The sequence below is a fragment of the Octodon degus genome, unplaced genomic scaffold (genome assembly GCF_000260255.1).
Source record: "Octodon degus isolate 3935 unplaced genomic scaffold, OctDeg1.0 scaffold00315, whole genome shotgun sequence".
Taxonomy (NCBI): domain Eukaryota; kingdom Metazoa; phylum Chordata; class Mammalia; order Rodentia; family Octodontidae; genus Octodon; species Octodon degus.
In genome coordinates this window covers 298,789-325,387 of record NW_004524891.1, presented here as the reverse complement: position 1 = coordinate 325,387, position 26,599 = coordinate 298,789, and the positions used below count along the sequence as shown (strand labels likewise).

The 26,599-nt window shown below is 42.8% G+C and overlaps 1 protein-coding gene across 2 annotated transcripts in view; it reads right to left on the bottom strand.

Annotated features, from left to right (window-relative positions):
* The window catches only part of Cfap57 (cilia and flagella associated protein 57), a 73,678-nt gene that overhangs the window by 45,331 nt on the left and 1,748 nt on the right, over positions 1 to 26,599 (bottom strand). The window contains exons 3-9 of one of the 2 annotated variants that reach the window (XM_004647594.2): positions 20,156 to 20,472; positions 18,355 to 18,641; positions 16,086 to 16,296; positions 12,999 to 13,151; positions 7,434 to 7,573; positions 6,276 to 6,441; positions 5,455 to 5,568 (exon numbers count right to left, since the gene is read on the bottom strand). In XM_004647594.2, the coding sequence (XP_004647651.1) occupies positions 5,455 to 5,568; positions 6,276 to 6,441; positions 7,434 to 7,573; positions 12,999 to 13,151; positions 16,086 to 16,296; positions 18,355 to 18,641; positions 20,156 to 20,472 (1,388 nt within the window). The remainder of the gene's footprint in view (positions 1 to 5,454; positions 5,569 to 6,275; positions 6,442 to 7,433; positions 7,574 to 12,998; positions 13,152 to 16,085; positions 16,297 to 18,354; positions 18,642 to 20,155; positions 20,473 to 26,599) is intronic. The other variant, XM_023707886.1, reaches the window with a different exon arrangement.

Genomic DNA, 26,599 nt, shown 5'->3' with positions numbered 1-26,599 from the left:
TGTCTTCTGACCTTTGGTGTAGAGCTTGGATAGAGTTATTACCTTAGTACCAGGTCCATATCTATGAAGTTCAGATTCCTCCAGGTGGTTGTTGTTTGGATCTGGCTGCCGTGCTCCACTTCTTTCTGCTGCAGGTGTTAGAGTTGAACCCTTTGTGTCTCTGGCAAGATGCTCTGCTTCTGAATCAGCTGGGTGGGTCTTGCCTCTAGCCTCTTTGCAGGGAGTTCTGCTGAAGGGTTCCCTGCTGGGTCTGCAGCCTGGGTCAAATGAGGATCTGTAGGCCCCGGGTCGTCTCACTCACTCACTGGACCTGCACTCTGGGTCTAATCAGGATCCCGCAGCCCGGGTCCTTTCACTCACTCACCGGGCCTGCACTCTGGGTCTCGATTTTTATCAGTTTTAGAGTACTGACCTTTACAGAGGTGAGTTCATTATTTTTATTTCTTATGTTAATGGGATTATAACACATTACTAGATTAAAAAATCTAAAACAACTTTACACATCTGGATAAACTCAACTTGATTATACTGTACTAGTCTTTTTATACATTTTTGGGTTAGTTTTGTAATATATTATTTATTTATTTATTATTTTTTTCAAAATTTTATTGATAAACAGCAATGAGACAGTTTCAAATCAAATCAGAAGTACAGTTTCAACAAATAACACACTGCATATATTCTTCTTAGTGGTTAATTGCTGTACAAGATGCGGACTTGAGATCCTATTTACAAACACCATTAGAACAAATCATTCTATTCATTAAGAGAATGCAACTATATATCTATCCTAACCACTTTGAATACACAGATACAAAATGGACATTCATCTGTATACCCCTTTTTTTTCTAAGTTCCGTTATTGAATATTATAGGTGTGTAAACAGCAAAATATTCTAAAAGAGTCCAGTAGCCCATAATAGCATTGGGTCTTCTGTTTAACTGGCAATTTCAGAAATTATTGACCTGAGTCCCCCACAGTTCAACATAACAACATGGCTTTACTTCCTATATTTCGTCTTCATACTTTTCTACTGGATGGTTAAGACCAAGGTAAAGCAGGACCTGTGCAACAAGAGTTGTAGCTTTTTGGTCTGAGAAGGTCAGTGAAATGCCCTCAGGATTTATCCTGAGATCCTGTACCTCAGATTGTAGAACCTTTGTCAGTGCAGCCATGTGGATGAGTCACGGCCATTGCTTGGCCAATGTGCTCTCTGTGAAAGCCTGAGAGAGTGTCTTCTCCCCATGTGACTCTCCTTAGGCACACTCTATGTCACTGATCACTTTCCTCTTTGGTCCCATAATCTTCTTGATCAGAAAATTTGGGACACTACCAAGGTACATGACGTTACAGTACAAGTTCTCATATGTCCTGAGTCTTAACTGACCTTAGAAGGTTAGAGCCAAAATGTTGGCTTTCCTTGTAGCCCTCCTTTTTCTCTAATTTTGGTCTGCGAACTTAGGTTGTTAACCATCTAGAAGACAAGCTTATTGTTATTATCAAACGATTTAGGCTATCAAGCTTAACCTCACTATCTCACTGCATTTCAAACATCTTAGACATAATAAGGAACAGGTGTTTTTCATCAAGTATTGATATGTTGAACTTTAAGTCCCTACATAATATGATAAAAAAACACTTAAAAATTAGATTATATTTTAAAAATAGGATAAAGAATTCTATACTTCTCATGTTTGCACATAAGTCCAAAAATCTCACCATATACATCCTTGAAGCAGGACAGTCCCACAATATTCCTTTTCCTGTCTCTTGCTTTCATTCACCACCCCCTTCTTCTTGAACATCCACCTACCCGAGAGACATCTTAGCAGTAACTGGCATGTCATGACAAGCCGCCCATATTCAGAATACCACAATGACAGGCACTCCCATCATGAAACTACTGTTACAAATTACCATCTGCACTGCAGTAGCTTAGTTCATAGGTATCAGTATATATAGTTAGTCAGGGTGAGAATCTTTCTAATTAACTGCTAGATTAAAGAATCTTCTGAATATTCTCAGGATCATTGCCATGCTCATCTTTTACATATAACTGTAATATATTATTTAAGGCCTTTATATTAATGAAAAAGACTGGCATATTATTTTTTTGTGTCTTTGTTAGGTTTTGGTGTCACAATTATTCTGAGGCCTTGGATCAACACTTGGGACGCAGACTCTTTCAATGCCCCAGAAGAGGTTTTTTCAAGGTTGGCACTAGGTTTTTTAGTGGTGGTCACAGCTGAGAAGCAGTGTGTGTGTGAGGTGGTGGTGGTGGGGCTTTATTAGCGCTGAAGCCATCTGGCCGGGAGGGAGATGGGGAATCGGGTGACCTCAGCCAGCCAGCTTGAGACTTTAGGGACTTTTGCTAGGGGCGGAGCTTGAGGGTGGGCTCGGGACACACAAGGGGCTGATTGGAGGCTCCCTCTTGTGGGCGGGAAAGGCGAAAGGCAGCTGTGTACAGGGCTGGAGTAGGGAAGGAGGAGGAGGAGGTGGGCATGGGGAGGTAAGCTGCTGTTTGGGAGGTTCGGCCATGTTGGACCAGCAGTTTGTACTTGGGTTACACACTGATACAAATGTATCAGTTGGCACTATTTTATTTCTTTAATTGTTATAATTCTGCAGTGATAGGACCTTGGCCTAGAGTTTACTTGATAGGATAGTTTTCAACTGCAGATTTTTCAGGGTTTTTTTTTTTTTTTTTTTTTTTTGCAGAACCAGGGATTGAACTCAGGCCCTTATGCTTACTCAGGCCCTTGCGCTTGCCAGGGAAGCACTTATTCCACTAAGCCATCTCCCCGGCCCCAATATCTTGTTTTTTTTTTTTTTTTTGTGGAACCGGGGATTGAACTCACGCCCTTGCGCTTGCCAGGGAAGCGCTTATTCTCCTGAGCCACCTCCCTGTTTCAGTTTTACTTCAAAAATATTCAGTTTTTTGCATAAACTTGTTCACAATATCCTCATGATAAACTTTGATTTACAGAGGACCTGTAATGCCGCTCCCCTTTATTCCTCACAGTGGGCATGTGTAGCTTCTGTCTCCTTTTTTTTGATCAGTCATGCTAAGGGTTTGCCTACTTTGTGCTTTCAAATATCAAGTTTTGGCTTGATGGTCTTCTTTTGTATGTTTCCTTTCTATTTTGTTAGCTCCTGCTTTTGTCTTTATTGTTTCTTGCCTTTTATTTTCTTTGAATTTGCTGTTCTTTGTCTAATTTCTTGAATTTATAATTTCATCATACCACTGATTTTCATTTTCAACATACATATTTATGGTTATTGATCTCTCTAAATATGGCTTTAGCTGATCCTATATTTCTTTTCTTTTTTTTTGGGGGGGGGTGCAGGGTCTCACTACATAGCTGGGCTCATAGTGATCCTCCTGTTTTTGGCCTCTCTAGTGCGGGGAAGACAGGTGTGCACCACCACGCCTGGACTCCATTGCAAGCTCAACACACCCGGGGGGCTGTCCCGGCACAACACGTGGTGCCAGGGACCAAACCCTGGCTCCTATTCCCAAGCAAGCATTTAGTCTGCTGAGCTATCTTGCCTGCCCTCCTATTTTTTTAAAAAAAGTTACACATATAGTTCCCCAACTGGAGACCACTGTAAAGTGATGGCATGAATAGCTGCTTTCCTGGACTGGTGGGAAGGGGGATCCCCAAAGGGGTATCCAGGGCCTAGAAAGAGCATCAGAATTATCTTCTGTCTTTTTGTCTGCATCTTCACTGTCACCTGAAAACTAGTTTGCTGTGAAAGCTCAGAGAGGTCAGTACCTGTCAGTAATAATGTTTGTGTTTGCATGGCACCTTCAGTCCCTCCACCTTTAAAAGTTTTTTTCTTTCTGCTAACCTGTTAATTATCAATGGACAGTTTTCAGTCTTTATGAGTACACGATATTTTCTGAAATCTAGTGCCACTAACAACATTTTCCTTTCAAAGGTTGTCTGGTTACCTTCTCTGACACAGTTCTCCCATTCCAGGTTCTCCTTGTATTTTCATTTTCAAGCTTGTCTTCTTCTATCCATCCCCTAAGCATTGGTCAACACTCCTTCCCAACATTCTTCTCAGGTTGCATGCAGCCCCTAGGTGGTCTGACGCTCCATGTTCACTATTGCCTAACCCCCTAGATCTTTACGTTCAGCCTTGATTTCTCTCCTGCTCTCCACACACATATAGCACATTTCTTCAACATGAAGCACAAGGTAAACTGAGATCAGAGAGGTTCACAGGGGCCCAAATACATGGAACCTTGTAAGCCTTAGAAGGATTTTATATGTTATCCTGCTTAAAATCATGAGACTTTCAGGGTAGGGAATGATACAACTCAGTGCCACAGTTCCTGACAGTTGCTGCCCTCTCTGGGGGCCTTTAAATCCTCACCTACAGTGATTGCCAGCTTCATCTGGTTACTCTTCCTCACTCCACGACCAACACATATCATCTTAGCACAGCAAAGATGACATATCCAACTGGAATGTGATACCTTTCTTCTATTTTATGTTCACCAATAAAGTCATGGTTTAGTTCCAAACTCACCTTTTACCGTTACTTCTTGGCTGTTATTCATCACTCTAGCTTCTCTTTTCTCTAATCCAGCTTGAACACTGTTTAAAGAATTACCTTTCCAGTCCTGACTTTTCTCTAGTCTTTCAATTATTTCTTGTCACTTATCTTCTATTATCCAACTCACTGGCCTGACATACACTACCTACTGCAAAACATTCTAAATCCCCAGTTCCCTCTTTCATCACTAGTCAAATGCACCCAACATGCTAGCTACAGAAAACATAAAGCCCCATCCCATTTCACACCTCCATTCCATCCTGTCTTTCACCTTCTGCTTAGAATGCCTTCCTGTTTCAGCTATCTTCCCCGCCCCTAGAGCCCCCTTATTTCCATCCTTGTCTCCTTCAACATGTTTTTTGTTCTGCAGCCAAGGCAATCCAGTTGTATCATTCCCTACCCTGAAAGTCTCATGATTTTAAGCAGGATAACATATAAAATCCTTCTAAGGCTTACAAGGTTCCATGTATTTGGGCCCCTGTGAACCTCTCTGATCTCAGTTTACCTTGTGCTTCATGTTGATATCTCTGTACTCAGTGCCACAGTTCCTGACAGTTGCTGCCCTCTCTGGGGGCCTTTAAATCCTCACCTACAGTGATTGCCAGCTTCATCTGGTTACTCTTCCTCACTCCACGACCAAGCCTTTACAAATGCCCCAACCTAAGTTGTGCCATTCTGTTCTCCTTTGTTATTTCCTCTTCTAGGAACCTCCTGTTCTTACTTCACTGAACCAACTGCTATCTGTGCACTTGCTTTACTGTTTCCCCAAGTAGTTGGTGAGCTGGTGGGGAAAAGAGTCATTCCCTGTTATTCACTTGTACTCTATCTGCCAGCATAGTGCATGGTTCTGAGTCCCTTGTTTCCTTAGATGCTGTTCATTCACTTACCTTCCCTGTGTGTCCTTTCAGATTTGTGATGTTTTCCAGGCTTGTGGTGGTAAAAATGTGGATCACATTTCCATTGGCTGCAGCAAACAGGTGACCTCCATTGCTAAAGGAGCACTACAGGGAAACAGCAAGAGAGCCAGCAGGTGAGCCAGAGGTGAGCCACAGGTCATCAGCCTAACTGGAGGCTGCATTCTGGAAAGGCTTTTCTGGAAGAGTGCACGTGGAAACTACAATTCCTAGTGGCAGTAAGTCTGAAATCTAGCTGATATTTTCAGACACTGTCAGACACTGGTCCTGTAGCTTCCATAGCCAATATGTCCACACTGCCATCGCACTGGTCATTACACTACTTTAATTCCAGAGCCTCATTTTGTCTAGAAAAGTGGGGCACTGATTTCCCCAAATCACAGTCTTATTTCTGTGGGCTATCTCAGGGCCACGTGGGGCATCTGATGGGCCACTGACAGCCACTCACAGCTGATGTTACGGTCCTCGGCTGCTTTAATCTCATCCTTATGGGCCCAGCCGAACTTTCATTCTGAGATTCCTTCTTCCATAGTTGTTGAGACTCCAAGGTCACAGACAAAAGTTATTAAGGTGGGATCCCACAAAGCTGTAAGGCCAACAGAATATTCTAGTGGGCATAAAGAAGCAGGGGTAGAGTTAAGAGTTTGAATGAATTGGAATTTTAAAAAGTCACTGAAGTTCTGTTCTATAAGGCAGACTTTGGTTCTGCCTCTTTGGAGTGTGTTAGTTCTTGGTCCTTGCCTTTCAACTTTGGCTTTCCAAGAAACTGGACCTTTATCTCTAGCAGTTTTTACCTCTCTGCATCCTCTGACAGAGTATTCTTTGAAAGGACGTATATCATCAATGAGTAGATTCATAAGGCGTAGTTTGTCAGCAAACCCTACTACAACGTAGTGTCCAGATGGATGAAGGCTGATTGTATATGCCTCTTCTTGATATTCCTTAAATAGTTCAAGAGTGCTATGAAAAACATAAAAACTTACTGAATTATAAGCCAAATTCCTAGATCCCTTATCACAGGATTTGAGATACTTTATTGCTTAGAATCACTGGTTCTCTCTCTCTCTCTCTCTCTCTCTCTCTCTCTCTCTCTCTCTCTCTCATTACTTGACAATACTGTCTGGCTTTAAGTGTGGTGAGGAAGGGATCTAGCTGAGGTACTGTCTAGTAATGGTGAAGACACAGCTCTGTTAAGATTCAAAAATTTAAGTATAGTACTGGTAGTTTTTTTTTCAGCAGCCCCAGCACTTTTTACAAGAGCAAAGAAAATAGTATGGATCTAATCTAAGGTCAGAGATTCTCAGAGAAGCTATGCCAGGAGGACACAATTCCTAGGGAGTTGGAGTAGTTGGCACAGTGCTGAGGAGAAAGAGTAAAGGGGCCAGAGAGCTCTCTAAAACAAAAACTGGGGCCAAGGATGTAGCTCAGTGACACAGTGCCTGCCTGGTAAGCCCATGGTCCTGAGTTCTATTCCCAGAAAAAAAAAAGAAAGAAAAGAAAAGTAAAACAAAACAAAAACCAGACCTAGGGGGATGAAGAGGAAAGGAGAGCTACAGCTATGGTGGAATTTAGGAAGGAAGGTGAGATCTTGGGGTGTTAGCTTTATGTCTTTAGTCTAGAACAGGGCTTGGTATATAGTAAGCAATTAATTAATCATAAATTAAATTTCTAGCCAATGCAAGAATGAGAAACAGATCAACTGACTTGATTTTTTTTTTTTTTTTTTTTTTTTTTTGAACCGGGGATTGAACTCAGGCTTTCATGCTTGCCAGGCAAGTGCTTGTTCTATTGAACCATCTCCCCAGCCCCTGACTTGATTTTTTAAAAAAAGGCTTTCCAACTAAAAGCTTCTAAGTAATTAAACTGTCAAACTCTAATTAAAATGATTCACATAAACAAATTCGACAGTGGAAATGCTGCACACCACAGCAGCAAAGCCCTTCGTGCCTTACTTTGATTCATAATTCCAGATGCGAATGGATCGATCCAGGGAACAGGTGGCAATGAGAGGTTTGCGAATGCAGGTGGCTAGACCAGTGATGGATGCAGAGTGTAATGGATACAGCAGGTACTCGAAGTGAGCAGCCTCGCCCTGGAGAGAGCACACATGAGGAAATCCGGACGGTGAGCAAAAGGTGGGTTATGTACCTCAGCTCTCATTAGTACCTGGGGACATTACTTAGGCTATATGCACAGAAACTGAGCCTTAGCAAATTGTTTTAATGTTATACATATATTTATGATGGTATTATTTAAAATCATTTTTTTTTTTTTTTGAGACAGGGTCTCCCTGTGTAGTCCAGGCTAGCCTTGAACTATGTAGCTCCAGCTGACCTTAAGCTTGAAGTAATTCTCCTGTCTCAGCCTCCTGAGTCCTGGGATTGCAGGCATGCACCACCATGCCTGGCTTCAAAAACATAATTTTAATGGCAAAAATTTTTATTGTGAATATCCTGCAATTTAACTATTCCTTTACCGTTGGGATATTATAGTGGTTTCCATTTTTAGTTAGCATTTCGTAATAACACAACTAAATATCGGTGTTGTACCTTGCTGACTACTTTCTTAGGATACATTTCTAGAAATGGTATAATGGGTAAAACAGTGAGTGATTTTAAGTATCTTAATGTGTATTGCAAAGTTTCTCTCCAAAGGGGCTATACTAGTTAATCTAGCAGCAGCAGCAAAGGAGAGCTGGATGAATGATTTTAAATTGAAATGCATTCTACTGTACTGCTTATACAGGATTACAGATGTTTGTCCTCAGAGGCATTATCATCCTTGGGATGCATAAATGAGAAGTAGTGGTTAAGAAAGTCATGAGGTATGCACATTTTAGGTTTGTCTGCAAGTTAAGACAAAGGCCGAGAGCGAATTCTCTCCACTTCTGGCCCTCCCTTGCTTCCAGTCGTCCATCCCTCACTCTTCTACTGCCTCAGGGAAAGAGCACTGCTGTGGGTTGGGAGCAGGTAGATGGCAGCTCTGCTCCTCTCCATCTGCCAGCCCCATATCTCCAGCATCTGCAACGTTCCTGTCTCTACTAGCATACTCTCATTAACTGTGAAACACCCTCAAATCTTTCAACTTTCTTCTTTAAAAACTTTACAAATTCTCTCTTACCCTTGTGTACATATGCCTCAGCAGTCGAGTAATCATGGGGAATCAGACAAACAAGCTCACTAGTTTTTCTTAGAACACATGACCATAAACGTCCAGTGGGCATTTAGTGCATTACTTTCTGATTCTCCAAGATAACTATTTATACTATTTATTCTCTCTTTTTCAAATCTTCTGAATTATTTCTTGTATCTGTATACCTTGTCAGATGACATTACCTCATATTTCTTTGATTTTTGTATCTTTGTTTTCTTCATTTTGTATGTCAGCACAGTTGTAGATTATTATAATTAACAGAAAGCCAATTTTATTTAATCTCTTAATCCTCGTTTCTTCTTTGGTACTGTCCGTCCCTTATCATAGGTATGAACGTAGTATGAATTTTACTTCTGTCACTGAATATATTCATGTATCTTTTTTTTTTTATTCTCTCAATACAGGGTATTGCTATGCAGCTCAGACTCACAGTGATCCTCCTGTCGCAGCCTCCCCAGTGCTGGAATTACAGGCATGCGCCACCATACCCGGTTTTGGAGCCAGCACAGCATGCAGCACCGGGGATCAAACTCGGGTCCTTGCACTTGCTGAGCTATTTCCCCAGCCATATATAAATGGAATTGTGCTGTAGATTTCATTCTGTATTTTTATCCTTTCAGTGTTATGTTTTGAAGGACTCATGCATGTTGTATCATTTATAATTTACTGCTTCTAACTGATGTTTGGTATTTAGAATATGCATCCAGCTATGTTACTTCTCCATGCCAGTAAGGATGGACATCAAGGGAGCCTTTGTGTGTGTGTGTGTGTGTGTGTATTTTAGGGAAGAGTCTACAGGGTGTTCAGGGACTCACTACTAGATCAGACTTGTAGTGATCTGCCTGTTTACAGCCTCCCAAGAGCTGGGATTACAGGCATGTGCCACCATGTCCAGTCTCAATTGCCCTCTCAGCGCGCCCTGGGGGTGGGGATGGCATGGCAGGTCCGGGGATCAAACCCCAGCCCCTGAGCATGCTTGCAGGCGCTTTAATCTGCTGAGCTATTTGGATGGCCCAACAAGACAGTCTTTAACTGTCCATCACTAAAAACACCCAGGTAGCATCTTTGTACATGTTCTTTAATGGTTTTCCATTAGAGTTTCTGGTGTGTATCTAGTGGCAGACTACTGGGTAATAAACTGTATATACTCTTTACTTAGCTCTCTACCAAAAACTATCAGGTTGCCCTCTTGAACAGCTGCCTCAGTTTACATCCTGTAATGGTTTGTATTTAGGTATTTCTCCCAAATCTCAGGCACTCACAGATGGCTTCTGGGAGGTGACTGGATGATGGGGGCGTGATGCTTGTCAGTGGCTGAGCCCTATGATGCCTTCATATCTAAATGTGATTTGGGGGTGAAGCCTGGTCAGAGGTGGGTCACTGGGGGTGTGGAATGAGTCTCTCTCCCTGCCTCCTTTCCTTGATCTTGCAGTTTCCTGGTACTGTGGCATGAGCCTTCTCCTGTGCCGTGCCCCTTTGCCATGCCATTCCACTTGGAGTCAATGGACTATGGGCGGAAGCCTCTATATACCATGAGATAACATAAACCCTTTCTCTTTTAAATCGTAGGTGTCAGGTACTATGTTTCAGCAACAAGAAAGTCACTGTCATGCTCCCGTGTTCCCATCTTACCACATTAAGATTCCCATTCCTGCTTGTTCTCAGAAATTTCTGGTAATATCTGTTTTTTTTATTTTATTTTTTGGTACTGGGAATTGAACTCGGGACCTTATGCTTGCCAGGTTGGCACTGTGCCACTGAGCTATATCCTCAGCCCCTGTTATTCTACTTTTTAATAAGATCATAAAAATTCCTTACAGAAAACATCACAGTAGTTTTTTTTTTCTTTATGTATTCATTTAGTACGGGATCGACAGGGTCTCACTACACAGATATGACTTGCAGTGATCCTCCTGTTTTCAGCCTTCCAAGTGCTGGAATTACAGGTGTGTGCCACCACGCCCAGTCTACAGAGTATTTTAATTTGTATTTTTCTGCTCACAGGCAACAGAAACTATCTTGAAAACAGGGTTGTACTTAACAGACAATGGCTTTGAAACCATTATAAATATGTTCAAAGAATTGTAAGCAGCCTTGATTTTTTTTTTGAAACAAGGTCTTACTATGTAGTTTAGGCTGGTCTCAGCTTGCCATGCTGTTATCTCAGCATTGAGAGTGGTGGGACTATCAGCAGCAGCCATGTTTAAGAAAAACCAATCATGACAGTCTTCATCAAGTACAGAACATTAATAGAGGGGCAAACAGTATGAAAATATTGTTGTGGGGCCGGGGAGATGGCTCAGCAGAATAAGCACTTGCCTGGCAAGTGCAAGGACCTGAGTTCAATCCCCAGTTCCACCAAAAAAAAAAAAAAAAAAAAAAAAGAAAATATTGTTGTGGAGTTAAAAAGTAAAAAACTAAAATAAAAATGTATGAGAGTGGCTCAACAGTAGATTTGTACTTGCAGAATTAGTGAGTATGATAAGTCAATAAAGATTATATAATCTGAGGACCAGAGAAAAAAGAATGAAAAATTTTAACAGAACTACAGATAAATATGCAACACCACTAAGCTCATGAACAGATACATACTGTGAATATCAGAGGATGGGAGAGAAAGGAGCCAAAATACTTGACTAAATGATGGATAGACCCATTGCTTTTTTAAAAAAAATGCTTATTGAGAAATATTAATGTACATTTATAGGAAGTTCAACTATTTCCAAGTAGGAAAAACACAAATAAATTCATGATAAAAATACCAGCAGCCTTTTTTTTTTCCACAAGGAGAAAATGCTGGAAGCATCACAAGATCATTTACAAGGGAAGCCCACTAAGATTAACAGCAGAGTTCTCAGCAAGACAATAGAAACCAGAAGAGGGGAAGTAAGATGTTCAAAATGCTCAAAGAAAAATATTATTATTTTTTTATTTTTTATTTTTTTTAAATTTTATTTATGTGTGTGTGTGTGTGTGTATGTGTGGCCAGCTCAGCCCACCAGGGGGCGAGGCTGGCTGGTATGTGGTGCTGGGGGATTTGAACAGCGGTCCCTGTGCTTTGCTAAGCTTGTTCTAAGTAGGTGCTTTAGACCACTGAGCCATCTCACCAGCCCGAAAAATATTATTAATCTAGAATCCTATAGACAGCAATTTTATATATTCTTGGAATTAACAGTTCATAATGAAATAAAATCCTATTTACAATAGTACTGAAAAGAATAAAATACTGTAGTGCCAGCTACTGAGGAAGGGTCCTATGAGTTCATGAATGTGAGGCCAGCCTGTGCAACATGGTGAGATCCCATCTCAAAAAAAAAAACCCAAAACAAAACCAAAAAACAAAAACAAAAACAAAAAAAAACCCCAAAAAACATGTAAGAAAAATTTAATAAAGTAAGTGTGAAAATCAGTCTGAAAATTATGAAACATTATCAAATACAAACATGGAAAAAAATCCATGTTCATGGATTGGAAGGTTTAATATGGTTAAGATGACAGTACTCTCTAAATTGATCTACAAATTCAAATTCCAAATATCAGAATTTCAAATTGCTTCTTTTTAGATATAGATAAGCTGATTCTAAAATTTATATTAAATTGCGAGGGACCAAGAACAGCCACAACAATCTTGAAAAAGAAGGAAAACATTGGAAGCTTCAGGTTTCTTGGTTTTATTTTTTTTTATAATTTTTTTAAAATTTTATTTATTTGTGTGTGTGTTTGTGTGTGTGTGTGTGTGTGTGTGGCCAGCTCAGCCCACCAGGGGGTGGGGCTGGCTGGCATGTGGTGCTGGGGGATTGAATCACGGTCCCTGTGCTTTGCTACACTTGTTCTAAGTAGGTGCTTTAGACCACTGAGCCATCTTACCAGCCCGGTTTCTTGGTTTTAAAACTTAATAAACAAACAACCCTACAAAAAAACAGTAATCAAGACAGTGACAGAAGGACAGAAAGACAGAACAGTGGAATAGAACTGAGAGTCCAGAAATAAATCCATCTGTTAATTGATTATTTTTAACAAGGGTACTAAGATCATTCAATATAGAAAGAATAATCTTTCAACAAATGGAACAAATGGATAGCTGTATGCAAAAGAATGAAGTTAGATCCACACTGCATGTCATACACATAAATTCAACTGAAAACGTACCAGGATTAAACTTGGGACCTCGAGCTTGCCAGCCAGGAGCTTATGCTGCTGAGCTATCTCCTCAACCCTACAGCTTCTTTTGCTGGGTCCCAAAGTAGAGAAGGGGTGAATGAACCCATGCCTGGCCTCTGGATGGGAAACACCCACATGGTGACCAGGCCCTTGCCAGGCACACAGGCCTGGTCTGCCAGGACGTGCTGCTGGGGCAGACTCACCTTGCTGATCTCTGTCAGGGACATGGTGATAGTATAGAGTTGGTTCTTACTGGTACTGGCAACCAGAGTCTCCTCTGAGGGGCTGAAGCACATGCACAGAACATCCTGTTTGTCAGACTGACTTGGGTCATTGCTTTGTGGGTCCACAGGAATCTGACCAAGACATAAAAGAGCTATCAGTAATGGCCCCACATGGTCAACAGGTCCTTCGGCTTTGAGAGTTCTCACAGAGAGCTTAAGCTGTCAGGCTCCTAGACTAGAATTGCTTCCCAGCTCCTCAGGTGTGGAGGAGGGAAGGCCTGAATGCCTATTTTGGGGGCTTTCAGTACCACCAAGCTTTCACCCTGAGGTAACTAGTGTCCAAGTTATAACAGCAGCAGCATATGTGGATATTATCAATCCATGGATCTCAATTTGTGCTTCCCCTTAAAACACACAGCTGGTTCAGTCCTACTCTGGCCCACCTTCTGGGAGCCCAGTGCACATGCTCATCTGGCACTGGCACACCTGTGTCACTCGAGTGCTGCAGAAGGACGTGGCAACCCTTCCACAGGTAGGGTGGGTGACAGGGCAGGGCAAAGAGGAGTTGCTGTGTTCCTGCCAGTAATCTTTAAGAGGGGCTATACTTCTTAGGAAGACATAATGACATCGATTTTCTTTTCCCTGCTACTTATCTTCTGTTAGCAACTGTGCTCATTGGAAAGCTGGTGTGCACCTGTTTCTGCTTCCCTACTGTGTGCGAAGTCCTCACAATTTGGCTTTCACTGCACCGTTCCCCACAACTGTCCTCGGGAAGACCAGAAATCTCCGCATCACCTAAGCAACAGGCTCCTGCTCAGCCCCCATTTTCTTTACTTTTCTAGAGCTTGGGCAGCCCTCTTCCCCCTGGGGCCTAGGAAACTAGGCTCGTGTGCTTGGCTCAGAGGCTTGTCTTTCTGTGTAGCTCCACTCTTCTTCACGTAGCAGATAGGCCCTGTGCAGCCGCCACAGCAAGGCTCCAGGAAGCCTTTGCTGACCTCCTTTAGGCTGGTGGGCACTGATATTCCCTAAAGTACCCACGGCCAGTGCAGTTCCCTCCTGTATTTACTGTACTGCACAAGTCCAATGGGAGCCCTCAGACCAAGGACCTTGCCTGTTTTGTCCCAGTGCTGTATCCCAGTGCTTAGAGCAGTGCATGGCATATCGTAGGTGGCTGACAAAGGAAAGGATGCTGCCTCGTCTCTCTTTTGTGGGCACAGTGAGGTCCTGGGGAGAAAGAGTTGTTTCCGACTCATATCTCAGCCAAAGCTGGAGTCTGCCCCATAGCAGGTACATGGTAGATGTTTGTTGAATGAGTAAATAATCACAACTCCTCTGCTGGGCTTCCACCCTATTTCTAAATTAGGAAATGCCACGTCTTGTCCTTAGTCCTCTTTTAATTCTCCCAATGTATTTTGTCTTTCAGTGAATTTGCTTAATATGAAGGTTTAAATGAAAATAATGGTAGTAAATTACACTAAATACTTAAAGTATTAGACATCAATGTACGCATGTGTACATGCATGTGTGTGTGTATCTGTGTGTGTGCACCATTCCCCACCAAAGTCCATGTCTGTATTTCCAACTGCTTCATTTTTCCTGGTCTCTGTCCAAAGTCAGAGCTGCACCTTCCTTAGAGGCCTCCAGTCACTCTAGACAGACCCCTCTGCCTTCCTCTCCTCTTTCTGGCTTTATTTTCTTCACTCTATTGATCCTCACCTGAAACCCTGTTCATATTTTGTTTCTGCTCATTGATGGCATTCTAAGGAAGGCTCTTCTGTGTGTTGCCTTCCCTACTGTGCCCTGAACCCCTTCCACAGTCTAGCACGCAGTAAATACCTGTTAAGTAAATAAACTAATAAAAGAGTAAATCACTTAATGAGCCAAGTAAACTCACGCTGCTGCCACCGCCTTCTCCCTCATCCCCATTCTCCTTGCTTTACTCCTTTGCCCTTCTCCCAGGCATCCACTTCATAGTCCTTGTCTTCCCTGAGGGCCCCGTCTCTGACTGTCTTCATGGAGCCCATCCCCTTCCTACACCTCTAGCCTGTACCTCACTCTTCCTTTTGGCTGCAATGAAGAAAATACCTCTTAACTGACTGCTGATCAGAGCAAAGCAACAACTCCCACTCTTGAAGCACGGAGGCCCAAGCACCACACAGGAGAATTTCCACAGACCACCGTTCTATTCTTTTGATAACCACGAAGGATGGGTTATTTCTTAATGAGGAAGTGCAGGCTTGGTGCTCCAAGTACTCACTGCAAGCCACTCAGCCAAAAAGTGGCAGGCTCAGCTTTGACCCCTCAGGTTTCAACTGCTTCAAGTCCAAGGCCTTTGGAGTCACCCCATCATGTATCATGGGCAGACTACTTTTCTTAAACATAACTTCTTAGTCAAATCCTTGCAGGGTGCTTGCCAAATCACACACACACACACACCTCCTGACGGGTGTTTGAGGTCTTTCATTTGTCTTAATTCCCCCATTCCCTTCCAGGGTCTTTACTCTTTCCACTGGGGAACACAATATCTCCCAACCAGAACACCTGCCTTCAGCCTCCGTGGAGCTTCGGCCGAAGTTGCTCCATCTGTCCAGAGTTCCAGGTTTCTCCATCTAAAGTTGTCAGTCCTCTAAGACCCTTCATCAAAGATTATCAAGCACCAAAAGGGCTTACAAATTCTTTTCCAATCCTTTGTAACTCACTCTCTCCCCAATATTTAGTATTATTTATTCCACAAGTCCTAAAAAAGGTTACAATGGGCCAGGTAGTATGCTCAGCATTAAATATAAATATGTACTTAGTAATATGATTATTATTGGGACACTAGGGTCAGTGAAGAAGTATATTTTGCCAAAATTCTCTTCCAGGATTCCAATTAAAATCTTCCTACTTCTCAACCCCCAATCTGTCCACTTTATCCTAAAACCTCCCTCAGGCTCATGTGTCAAGTCAGTGTTTCCATCCAGCCTGACTGTCCGCTGTTCCTCGCCAAGTGCCTGGTCAGACTGCAGGTGCCGGAGAACAAGTGCTGGCAGGATTGCATCTTGCCTCTTCCTCCCCACTTCCTACCCGGATTTCCCTGCTCTCCCTGTAAACGTCCTTGTCTTCTATCTTCTCAAACAACAGAACTCTTCCTGGCCCAGCAGAACAGGCGAATCCTTTGGAGTAGGCAGCGATGGCGAAGACTCGGGGCATGGCCAAGTGGTCTGTTTGGCTAGTGGATGTCGCCATCTGCTCATAGGACGGAAGTGGGGAACTGACTGGTGGAAATTCGACCAGGCTGGGGGAGGAAGACAGCACATAACATCTTCAGAGACAATCCCAAAGAGATGGATTCATTTTTCCCCCAGTAGTAGATCTGAGCCCAGGGGAAAATGACCTCTGAGCTACACTCCCACAAAGTTGTTCAGGCTAGTTTAGAACTTTTGATCCTTCTGCCTCAGCTTCTGGAATAGCTGGGATTATAACTGTGCATGGGCATGTGCAACCCCAAGAAGATTAATTCTGCTTGGGAAAAAATAGAGGGCTATCCTCGGGTGGCAGAGATGTCACCCACGGATCCTCTTTCCCCATAGCCGCTGGCCTGGGAATGCCAACCCCCACGAGAGGAATGGTGGGCTTTACAGTTAGCTGGCAGTGTGCAACCCTGTGCGGGCAACTGTAACAGCAGTAATGATGATGATTCTCATTTAGATCACACAACTGGTGAGTGGCAGAACTGAGATTTAAATCCAGATCTCCAAGTTTACTCCCTAATTCACAAAGTAACTTTTTTCTATTTGTTTATAAATATTTGGAGTTATGTTAATGGCACTATAGAACAATGGTAAATAAGGCTGACACAGTTCTTGTCCTCAGCAACCTACAGTTTAGGGAGAGTGGAGCTAAGGACTGTCAGGGGCAGCTGAGCTGGAGGGGAGGAGCCATTCAGTAGGTGATGAGGATGTCCTGAGGGCAGATAACAGGCACACTCATCTGAGCTAAGCAGAGCTGAGTGACCCAGAGACAGGAACACATCAGGTATGCTGTGTCTGGCCTGTGCAGTGGCTAGGGAGATGAGGGAGGGTCATGGCCAAGCCCACAAACAGGAGGTAGACAGGGCACGTGAGGCTGGGAAGCTGAGAGCTGGGCAAGGTACCAAGTGAGCTAAGAAGCTGGGCTTTGTGCCGGGAGTGCTGGCTCCACACGACCGCACACACAGCCAACAGGAGATGGGCGTAGACAGTGAGCCTGAATCTTTTGGAGTGTTCAGTGATATGAACAGCTCACAGAGGCATGCATGTTGTATGTTCACTGCCAGTGGCATAGGGACTTCTTAGGAAGCTCCTAAAAGAGTCATGACCAAAAAAGAGAGGTCATTGGCATGAGGGTTGGGGAGGGAATGGGTGGACGGAAGTTACTAAGGAATGATCCACAGAATGCCATGTGGTTGAGAGTGTGGGCTCAGACAGATCTGGTTTTAAATCCTGATCCTGACACTTAACAATGCTGTGATTTTGGTTGAGTCCCTTAGTGTTTTTGAGCCTTAGTTTCTTGACCTAGAAAATGGGTGTGATAAACACACGTCCTATATAGAGAAAGACTAAAATGGGAATAGTGAGTCCTCAGAGCAGTGCTTGGCACACTTCCTGGCATGCTCCAGTGTGTGTGAGATGTGACTGCCTCAGGTTATTGTAACTGCCTCAGGAATGGTAGAGACTGACCATTCCTTCCGAGGCTCCCCCTTCACCCCACACCCTTCTGTCAGATTTACTGAGAATGTTTCCTTGTGCTTCTTTGCTGATATTTTGCCTCCTACTGAACTGTAGGGTCCTTAAGACCTCACAAGATGCCTTGTTCAGTGGACATTTATCTAATCAGTGAAGTAAATTAGATAGTTGTCCACTCAAAACTATTTCTGAAAAAATTACCCACAATTCTTTAAAGTATTTTTTAAACCCCATAATTTTGAATACTACCCTCATTAAAATATTCATGAAATGGGAGTTATAAAAATAAAAATAGCTGTATCTGTGTTATAACTCAAATTTCTGCCTGAATATAGGCAAACACTAAATGAAAGAGAGAAAAAGGATGAAGTTGCTTTTAACGTAAAGAGTTTTTTAGAGACAGGTAGTTCAGGCTGGCCTTAAACTCCACGTAGCCTTGGCTGGCCTCAAACTTGAAGCAACCCTCCCGCCTCAGCCTCCCCGGTGGTGGGATTATAGGTGTGCACCACCACACTCAGCCCATATGGTAGTGGAGTTTTTGAGGTGGGTTTTTCAGCGGTTGTGTGGGGCTTTTGAAGAAGGCCACTTGTGTGCAGTGAGAGCAGGGGCACAGGCCCAGTGGCCTTTACCTCTCTGACTCCTGGATGACGTCCAGGCTCTTGGAGCCACTCGTGGGCTCCTTGACCATTATGTTGGTCTCCCAGCGTTGATCTCCAGATTCAAAGAGAAAGAGCTTGCCCGTGTCTGTGCCAACGATAATCTTGTCTTCAGACAGCCAGGCGTGGGCTAGGTAGTTTTGGGGTTCTCCTCTCTGAAAATTGCTTTGCTTTAGGGTGCCCTCAGCAAAGCGGAGAAGCTTAAACATCCCGTTTCCAGTGACACAGACCTGAGTGTTATCCTGGGGATTGATGCTCACCTGTAATAAGTGAGAGAACAAAATACAAAGATTTACAAAAAGAATCTTGATGGAATGATTTCTAATTGTACTAATTAACACTCATTTCATTAATAGTCATTCTTCCTTTATGTATCATTAAATCATAGAATTTTATACCCCATTTGATAGGGCACACATCTATATCCACTATATGTGCAGGGCTTATATGAGTCTAACTAGGAAATCTACAAGGTAAAAAGGCAGAAGGAGCAGGTTTTCCCAGTAGGTGAACTCTGTGCTAACAGAAAAGAATGGAGCTCAGAGGAAACAGAAACAAAGTTTGGGCAGATGTCTATAGCCCTGTCCAGGGAGAAGAAACTAAAGGGAAGGGGATGCTAGCTAGTTCCCACCAGCTCCTACTCAATGGGGGCAACTTTGGGGTATGGCTTCGTTATCTCTGTCCCCTGCATGGTGGCTTCATAGTGGGCATCCAATGCATGTTCACTGAATCTACTCAGGGGGAGTGCTCCCTCTCTGTTCTAATTCAGAGTTTATCAGGACGCATTATGGCTAGTGTGAAATAACCCTCCAGGGTCTACCTGCCTTTGATCTGTGATCATCAAACAACCTCCTGATTACAGATTGCACCTCTCAAGTCTCTATCAGGAACAGAATACCCCGGACAAATGATATGAGCGTTCTAGTTACAATGTAACATCAAGCTCAATAATACATCAACCTTGTATGAGATAAATAATTTAGTCTATGACTGAGGCACTGATTAGCTAGTATCTTTGAATATGAAAAGTGATTTTTTTTTTTTTAAGAGACAGGGTCTTACTGTGTAGCTTAGGCTGGTCTTGAACTCATTACGTAGCCCAGGCTGGCCTTGAACATGCAGGCTGCTTCAGCCTTCCTGGTCCTAGGATTATAGGGGTGATGCGACACTGGGAAAACTAAATTCTTATACTTGTAAAAATGACTGTATGACACCAGACTGGGGTAACTGTGCCAAGACAAAGCCTTGGGATTTCCTGCATACATAGTGAACAAGCTATGTAATGGGGTCTTCCTTATTTTGCCCTCAAACCACCATAGAAAGTGCTGATTCCTACCCAGCTGCAACTCCATCAACAGCTTCCTAAGGATCTACTGTTGTACATCACACTCCTCATATCTTCCTACTGCCCAGGAATATTAATGGGAGGAAGCCAGAACTAAGAAGAGAGGGAGAGCACAGTTTTGCCAATCTAGCTCCTGGCCTAATCTACAACCAGAGAGCAGTTCTGAGCCGAAGAAGAGCTGGAATCTGAGAACTTGGGGCTCTGTCACACCCATCTTTGTGATCTTGGAGATGAGTGACTTAATCTCATCTTGGCATCTCAGTTTCCTTATTTGTAAAATGGGGATAATAATGGTGTCTTCCTTACAGGCTGTTGTGAGACTCAATTTTTTAAATGTATGTAAGAAATGAGCACTGTGGTACCAAGGAAACCTTTAGTAAGAGACAGCTCTTAATATTTTATAACTGGCACAGTATTATTCTGAGTTACCTGGTAGATAGGATTGTTCTGAGTATCAGCTCTAACAATGGCCATTACTTTCTGCTTTTCCCAGAGCCAATAGACGAGATTTGACTCTGGAGGTGATGTCTGAGTCAACAGGTATTTGGAGTCTGGAGAAAAAGCCATGCTGGTAAATCTCTGCACCGAGAAGTCAAAATTACTAAGAACTTTGCGTTTCCGGCAAGGGATACATGACAATTCATAAATGGTGATGGTGGGTTTCTCCTGTACGACCTCAGAGATAGCGAGATATCGCCGATTGGGACTGATGGACAAGGTCAGCATGCCCTGACTCTTGTCTGAACCTGAAAACAGGAAAAAGGGACAATGTGGGAAGACCACGCTTTCACCAAGACTCAACCACACATAGCAGTGGCACTGCTGACATCAAGGAGAAGGATCTGTGAAAAGGTAGCTACCAGTCCCTGGTCATCATTGCTGCAGCTATGTGTGGGGTATTATGATGAGAATGTACACCTCACTGGGGGAGAGCTGGGGAAAGACAAAGAACCTCTTTTGGAGGAGGCGGCAGATGGAGGATGGGGGAACATGGCAGGAAAAGCTTGAGCAAAGCTGTGGATCTGATTAAGGTACAGCACAGAGAGAGAGAGAGAATCCCAAGCAGTGGGTTATTCCTGGGCACTGTGTGTGGATCTGAGGTGATCAAAGATCCATCTAGACAGGCAGAATAGTGTCTTAGCAAAGAAGCCGTCATGCCCTGCGTAGCACTCGACACTCCCTCTACTCTAGAGACCAGGAAGCTCATGAATGGGTCTGTCAGCATCTCTTGCAGCTAGGTGATGACATTCTGGCTGTCAGATTGATGCAGAAGTCTAACAGAGTGGTTCATGATAAAGCTTTGTGCTCCCCTGAAAACTAGGGACAGGACTGGCATGATGCCACATGACTGTAAACCCAGAAATTGAGAGGCTGAGGCAGAAGGATCACTGTGAGTTCAAAGCCAGCCTGGACTACACAGAGAGCACAAGATCAGCCTGAATTACAGTGAGATCCTGTTATAAAACAAAACAAAGCAAAACAAAAAAACAACCGGGGACACATGCATTCTTGGAATACAGATATGATTCTGGTTATTCAGCAGTCATCTTGCAACAATAAAATGCTATTCATAAGAATGAAAGCTGTGGTCTTCCAGAAAGCAGAGCCCTAGGCAAAGATTAGAGTATAAATATTTTATCGAAGAAATGCAGTAAGGCCACATTATAACCTTTGTGGGCCCTAGGCACTTTTACTTTCATGAATCCCTTCTTCCACTAAAAAATGGTAAAAATGTATTTATTTTTTTATACTACTTAAAATTATAGCCACATATTTGATGACTGGATTGATACAAAAAAGAATGTAATCCAGGCTAGATTCACTATTATATATTTATTACTATCATATATTTTTTCCAGTTTTAAAATAAAAAATATTTTCATGGGTTCTGAAAGTATTGTGGGCCTGAGGTACTGTGCACAGTGAATAAGTCACCTGTGGATGCAGGTCAGTCAGGCAGAGATCGGGTGGGCAGGGGAAGATGTGCTGGAAAGGATCTGCAGGGTTCCCGTGTGATGGGTCCCCTGCCACTGCTTCACATCAAGGAAAGGAAAAGTAACAACTTGCTCGGCAGCATCTTGCCTACCAAGGTCTTCTCTGGAAGGGCCAACAGGCAGCAAATGCATCTCAGGGAAAAATCAGGTTGTAGGTCACTGAGAACCTTGCACAAGAATTTGGGGATCACCTGGGTGGCAAGGAAAGTCACTGAACATTTTTCTTCCCTCCTTTTCTCCTCTCCGTTTTCCCTTCCCTTCCCCTGTTTTTCTTCCCTCTTTCCCTCCCCACCAAAGTGTCTCGTAGGAAAAGCCCTCTGGGAGCTGTAGGGAAGACAGTCCTGAGGGAAGGGAACCAGTCAGCAGACTGTTTGAAGAAATGAGAGATGATGGCAACAACAGGCACCACGAAGGTGGAAGGAGTGACAGGATGCAGGGCTTACGTTGTGGGACAAATGTGGAGGTCCAATCAGTAGCACTTTGTGATCTCCTGGGTTAGGTGTGAGAGAGAGAAGTGTGAATGACATTTAGGTTTCTGATTTAGGTGTGTGGGAGGTGTGGTACCCCTCAGAAAGAATGTAGGCTGAGGATGTTGGGGACTGCTTCAATCACTTTCTTGTTGCTGGACAAAATACTCAATAGCCACAAGTTAAAGGAGGCTTATTTCGCCTCATAGTTTGGAGAGGTTTCATTCCACAGTCAGCTGGCTGGCTGGCAGAGCAGGCAGGAAGCAGGGAGAAATCAACAAAGGAGGAGGGACTGCACCCTTCCAGGCCACGCCCATAGCGACCACCTCTTTCCACCAGGCTTCACCTCCCAACATTGCATCTAGCCTGTCAACGGACTAACCCAGTATCACACCCACGAGCCAGTCAACTCCTAACAGCCCCATCTATGAGTGCATGAAGCTTTGGGGGGACATCTAGATATAAATCATAACAGGAGCGATGGGAAAGAGTGCATCTACTGACTTTTGTTTAAAACAGCACACTTGAATATTTGATATTTTTAGGTGTATTTGTGTCTAGCTTTTTAAGGTTTGAGGCTTTTTTTCTTTTTTACACTTCAATCATTTTGTTTTCTTTTGAGACATGGTCTCACTCTGCAGTGCAGGCCGGCCTTGTGCTCACTTTTGTAGCCCCAGGCTGGCCTTAAACTTGCAGTGACTTTCTGGTCTCAACCTCCAAGGTGCTTAAGCTTCTCAGCTATCTTCCCAGCCTCTACGCTTAAATCTTTAAACCATCTTGGATCCATGAGGATAAAAGATAGGAAATGAAGGCCCAAATTTGTTTCTATTTGTCAAATTTCTGACTAGTCCCAGCAGTAACTACTCAGACCATTGTCGGAGACCAGGTTACATGATATTACATGATAGATTATGCCCTCCCCCCAATATATGACTTCAGCCTCTTCAGTCCCAAGGTCTGTATAACCTTGCTTCAGGAACAGCGCTGCAGTATGTAGAAGGTCTTGTGCCTCCTGGCTATGGGCGAAATGCTAATAACCCAGCACTCTTGAGGCAAGCTAGCATCTGCTGAGCACAGCTATCAGAATACAGGCATTTGGGTTTACAGAAAATCTGGTTCCTCTTTAATTAATCCTTATCTACCCATTTTCTCTTGCTACTGTTCCATGAAACATGTGCTAGCCCTCTCCCTGATCTTGTTTTGGGGGTACGGGAAATGGAATGCAGGACCTTGAGTTTTTCCAGGAAGCTGTGCCACTGAGCTATAGCCCCCTCCCCTTCTTGGAAGCCAATGAAAGTGAGCTAACCCAAGAGATTTATTTTTTGGCCGGCTCAGTTTGGCATGTGGTGCTGGGGATCGAATCTCCTGTGCCTGCCTAAGCTTGCCTAAGCAGACACTTTAAACTGCTAACTATCTTGCCAGCCCCCCAAGAGATTCTTGAGCCAGTCCACTACAGGGCAGCTCTTCCTGATCCCCCTTCTGCCCTGAAGTTTGTCTTTTGGTCTTTCTTTATTCTCTGTCATCCCCGCTACACATATCTGAGGGTCTGATCAGACCTCAGCATACCACCTTTATAATATATTAAAACTATATATTTTTACATGTTTTTGGATTTTTTGGATATTTATGCTAGGGCCACATTGCTTTTGCAACCGCATATCATGTGCTTGAGTAGGTAGGGTCTGAAAGAAAGTGCATGAGAAGTAAGGAAATGATAAACTGGGTTTTGGCTGTGCCTGAGGTCCACACTGTGGAATGTTTGGGTAAAAAGGTCTAGCGGTTGGATATGATTCTAAAGCTAGGAGAGGCAGGAGCAGGCAGAGCCGGAGGGGCAGGCATGGCTGGGCCTGATGGCCTGCAGTGGAGTCTACTCTGACCTGCTCTCGGCAAAAATGTCTAGTCCTACAGAGACTGAGCAGTGCATTGAGACACTGATTGCTGGTTTCCAGAAGCATGCTGGAAAGGATGGGGACAGCACCACATTTTTCAAGATAAGAGTTCCTACCATTCATGAATAAAGAACTGGGTACTTTTACAAAAATCCAGAAGGACCCAGTGTCCTTGACCACATGATGAGGCTGCATGTCTACAGTGCTGGGCAGCTAGATTTCCAAGACTTTCTTAACCTTATTGGCAGTTTGGCCACAGCTTGTCATACCCCCTTTATGTTGGCCCGGAAGTGTGCCTGAAGCCCCCTGGGTCCGGCCTCACACCTTCCCACTTAGATATCACTTCCTTTGGTATACACACACCTGTGCCCAGCCCACCCTATGGAGCCACTTCTGCTGGTACTAATAAAACTAGATTTAAAAAAGAAATAAACATAAAAAATATATAAAGTTAGGGGTAGAGGTTGGGAACTTAATAAAATGGATTTGGGGTAGAAAGCAAAACAAAAGAAATTCCCCAAAGCAAACAACAACAACAAAATGAAATAAGGGACGGCGAGATAGCACAGTGGACTAAGCACTTACTTAGGCAAACACAGGGACCAGGGTTTGATTCCCTGGTATCATATGCCCTGCTGGCCCCACCCCTAGATGCACTGAGCTGGCCACTGAGACCTGGCATGGTGGCGCATGCCTGTAATCCCAGAACCAGGGAGACTGAAAACAGGAGGATCACTACAAGTCAGAGCTCATGGTGAGACCCTGTATCAAACATATTACAAAGAAAGAAAGAAAGAAAGAAAGAAAGAAAGAAAGAAAGAAAGAAAGAAGATGAGTAATATGATTTCAAAAATATATATCTGGTCAATTATCTTTCAAAAATAGGATGAAATAAATGAATTTTCAGACAAACAAAAACTGGGACAGTTTAGCACTAACACATTATCACTCAATGCAGAAAAATTATTCTAGCTGAAGTATCTGATTTGTAGAGTTTCATGGCAGAATTCAGTAAACATGAGAACAAATGTAGATAAATATTGCCTGTATAAAATGATGACTGATTTAAAGTTAGAAAATCATGATTTTATATAAAATACAGAAAATGTATACAATAAAATTCAGTACACACTCACTAGGATCTTAAAAAAAACATAGCAAATTAGAAAAGAAAGAAATTTCCCTAACTTGATAAAGGAAACTGATAAATGCCTACAGTAAACATTCTTTATAACAAAATGTTCAAAAAATTCTCTCTTACAGCAGAAACATGACAACAATGTCATTTTCATTGGCCCACTTGAGGCTGTCTAGAGATGCTTGTCACTACTGTATCACAAGAAAAAGAAATGAAATGATCATTAGTTGTAGACAATATGTAGAAACTCCAAAGAATCTACAGATAAATTATTATATTTAATAGGCTAGGAAATATGCTTGATATAGAAATTAATAAGTAAAAGTCAACTATATCTAAAACAGTTTGTTCCAATAGATATTACATGGTGTTTGATAAATTTGACTTCATTAAAACTAAGAATTTCTGTCCATCAAAATGTACCATCGACAGGGAAATTAAAATTTTACATAAAAGCCTACCAAAAACAGACAGACATGGCTGGACAAATCTGACATGGGGACTTTTCTTCCTTTGCACAATCCATGAATGTTTAACTGATGGCCTTGCAATGTAACTTGAGATGTTTAAACTCTCTCAGCAATACGTGATATCACCCAGTCCTTCAATCATATGCACCAAATTTGCCTTTGTACATGTGCCCCCCTCTTCCCATAAAAGCCCCAAAACCCCACCTGGCAGGCCTATGACTCTTTGGGAGAGATCTCAGTCAAACCTATTGGTGTAGTAAATTGCCTCCTAAACCTTCTCAGTGCCATCCATCTCTTCCAGTGTTTGATCTGTTTTCTGTAACACCGTAAGGAGAAAGGAAATATAGGCCTCAGACTTGAATTATTTGTAACACTTATATCTGGGAAACAATCCGTAGACAGACTATAAAGTATGCCCATAAATCACGGAGAAAGTTACTCCAAAAATCTTTACCTCCACCTAACAGATAGAGAATGGGTAAAAGGCTTGAAAAAAGTATTTATCATAAGGCTAAACAGGAATAAACAGGTAAAAATATACTCATCCTCGTTAAAAACAGAGAAATGCAAATTAAAATCACAGTAAGATATTTTTTGTCAACCACTAATTTAGGAAAAACATTATGAATTCCCACAATATCCAAGGTGAAGGTAAAGTTCTAGAAGAATGAGAGCCCTTTATGCATTGCCAATGGGAATGTAAATCGGTATTATCATATTTCTTGGCAGTTTTAATCGTGATGGGTGCCCTGGAGTATCTTTGTACAACCAAACATGATGCATGAATGCAAGCGTGTCTAAAGTGGTAGGTTTCTAATAGGAAGCAACAGTTACTTCCTTAGTCTCTTACCCTACAATGGATCTCTCTGATCTCTCTCTCTCTCTCTCTCTCTCTCTCTCTCTCTCTCTCTCTCT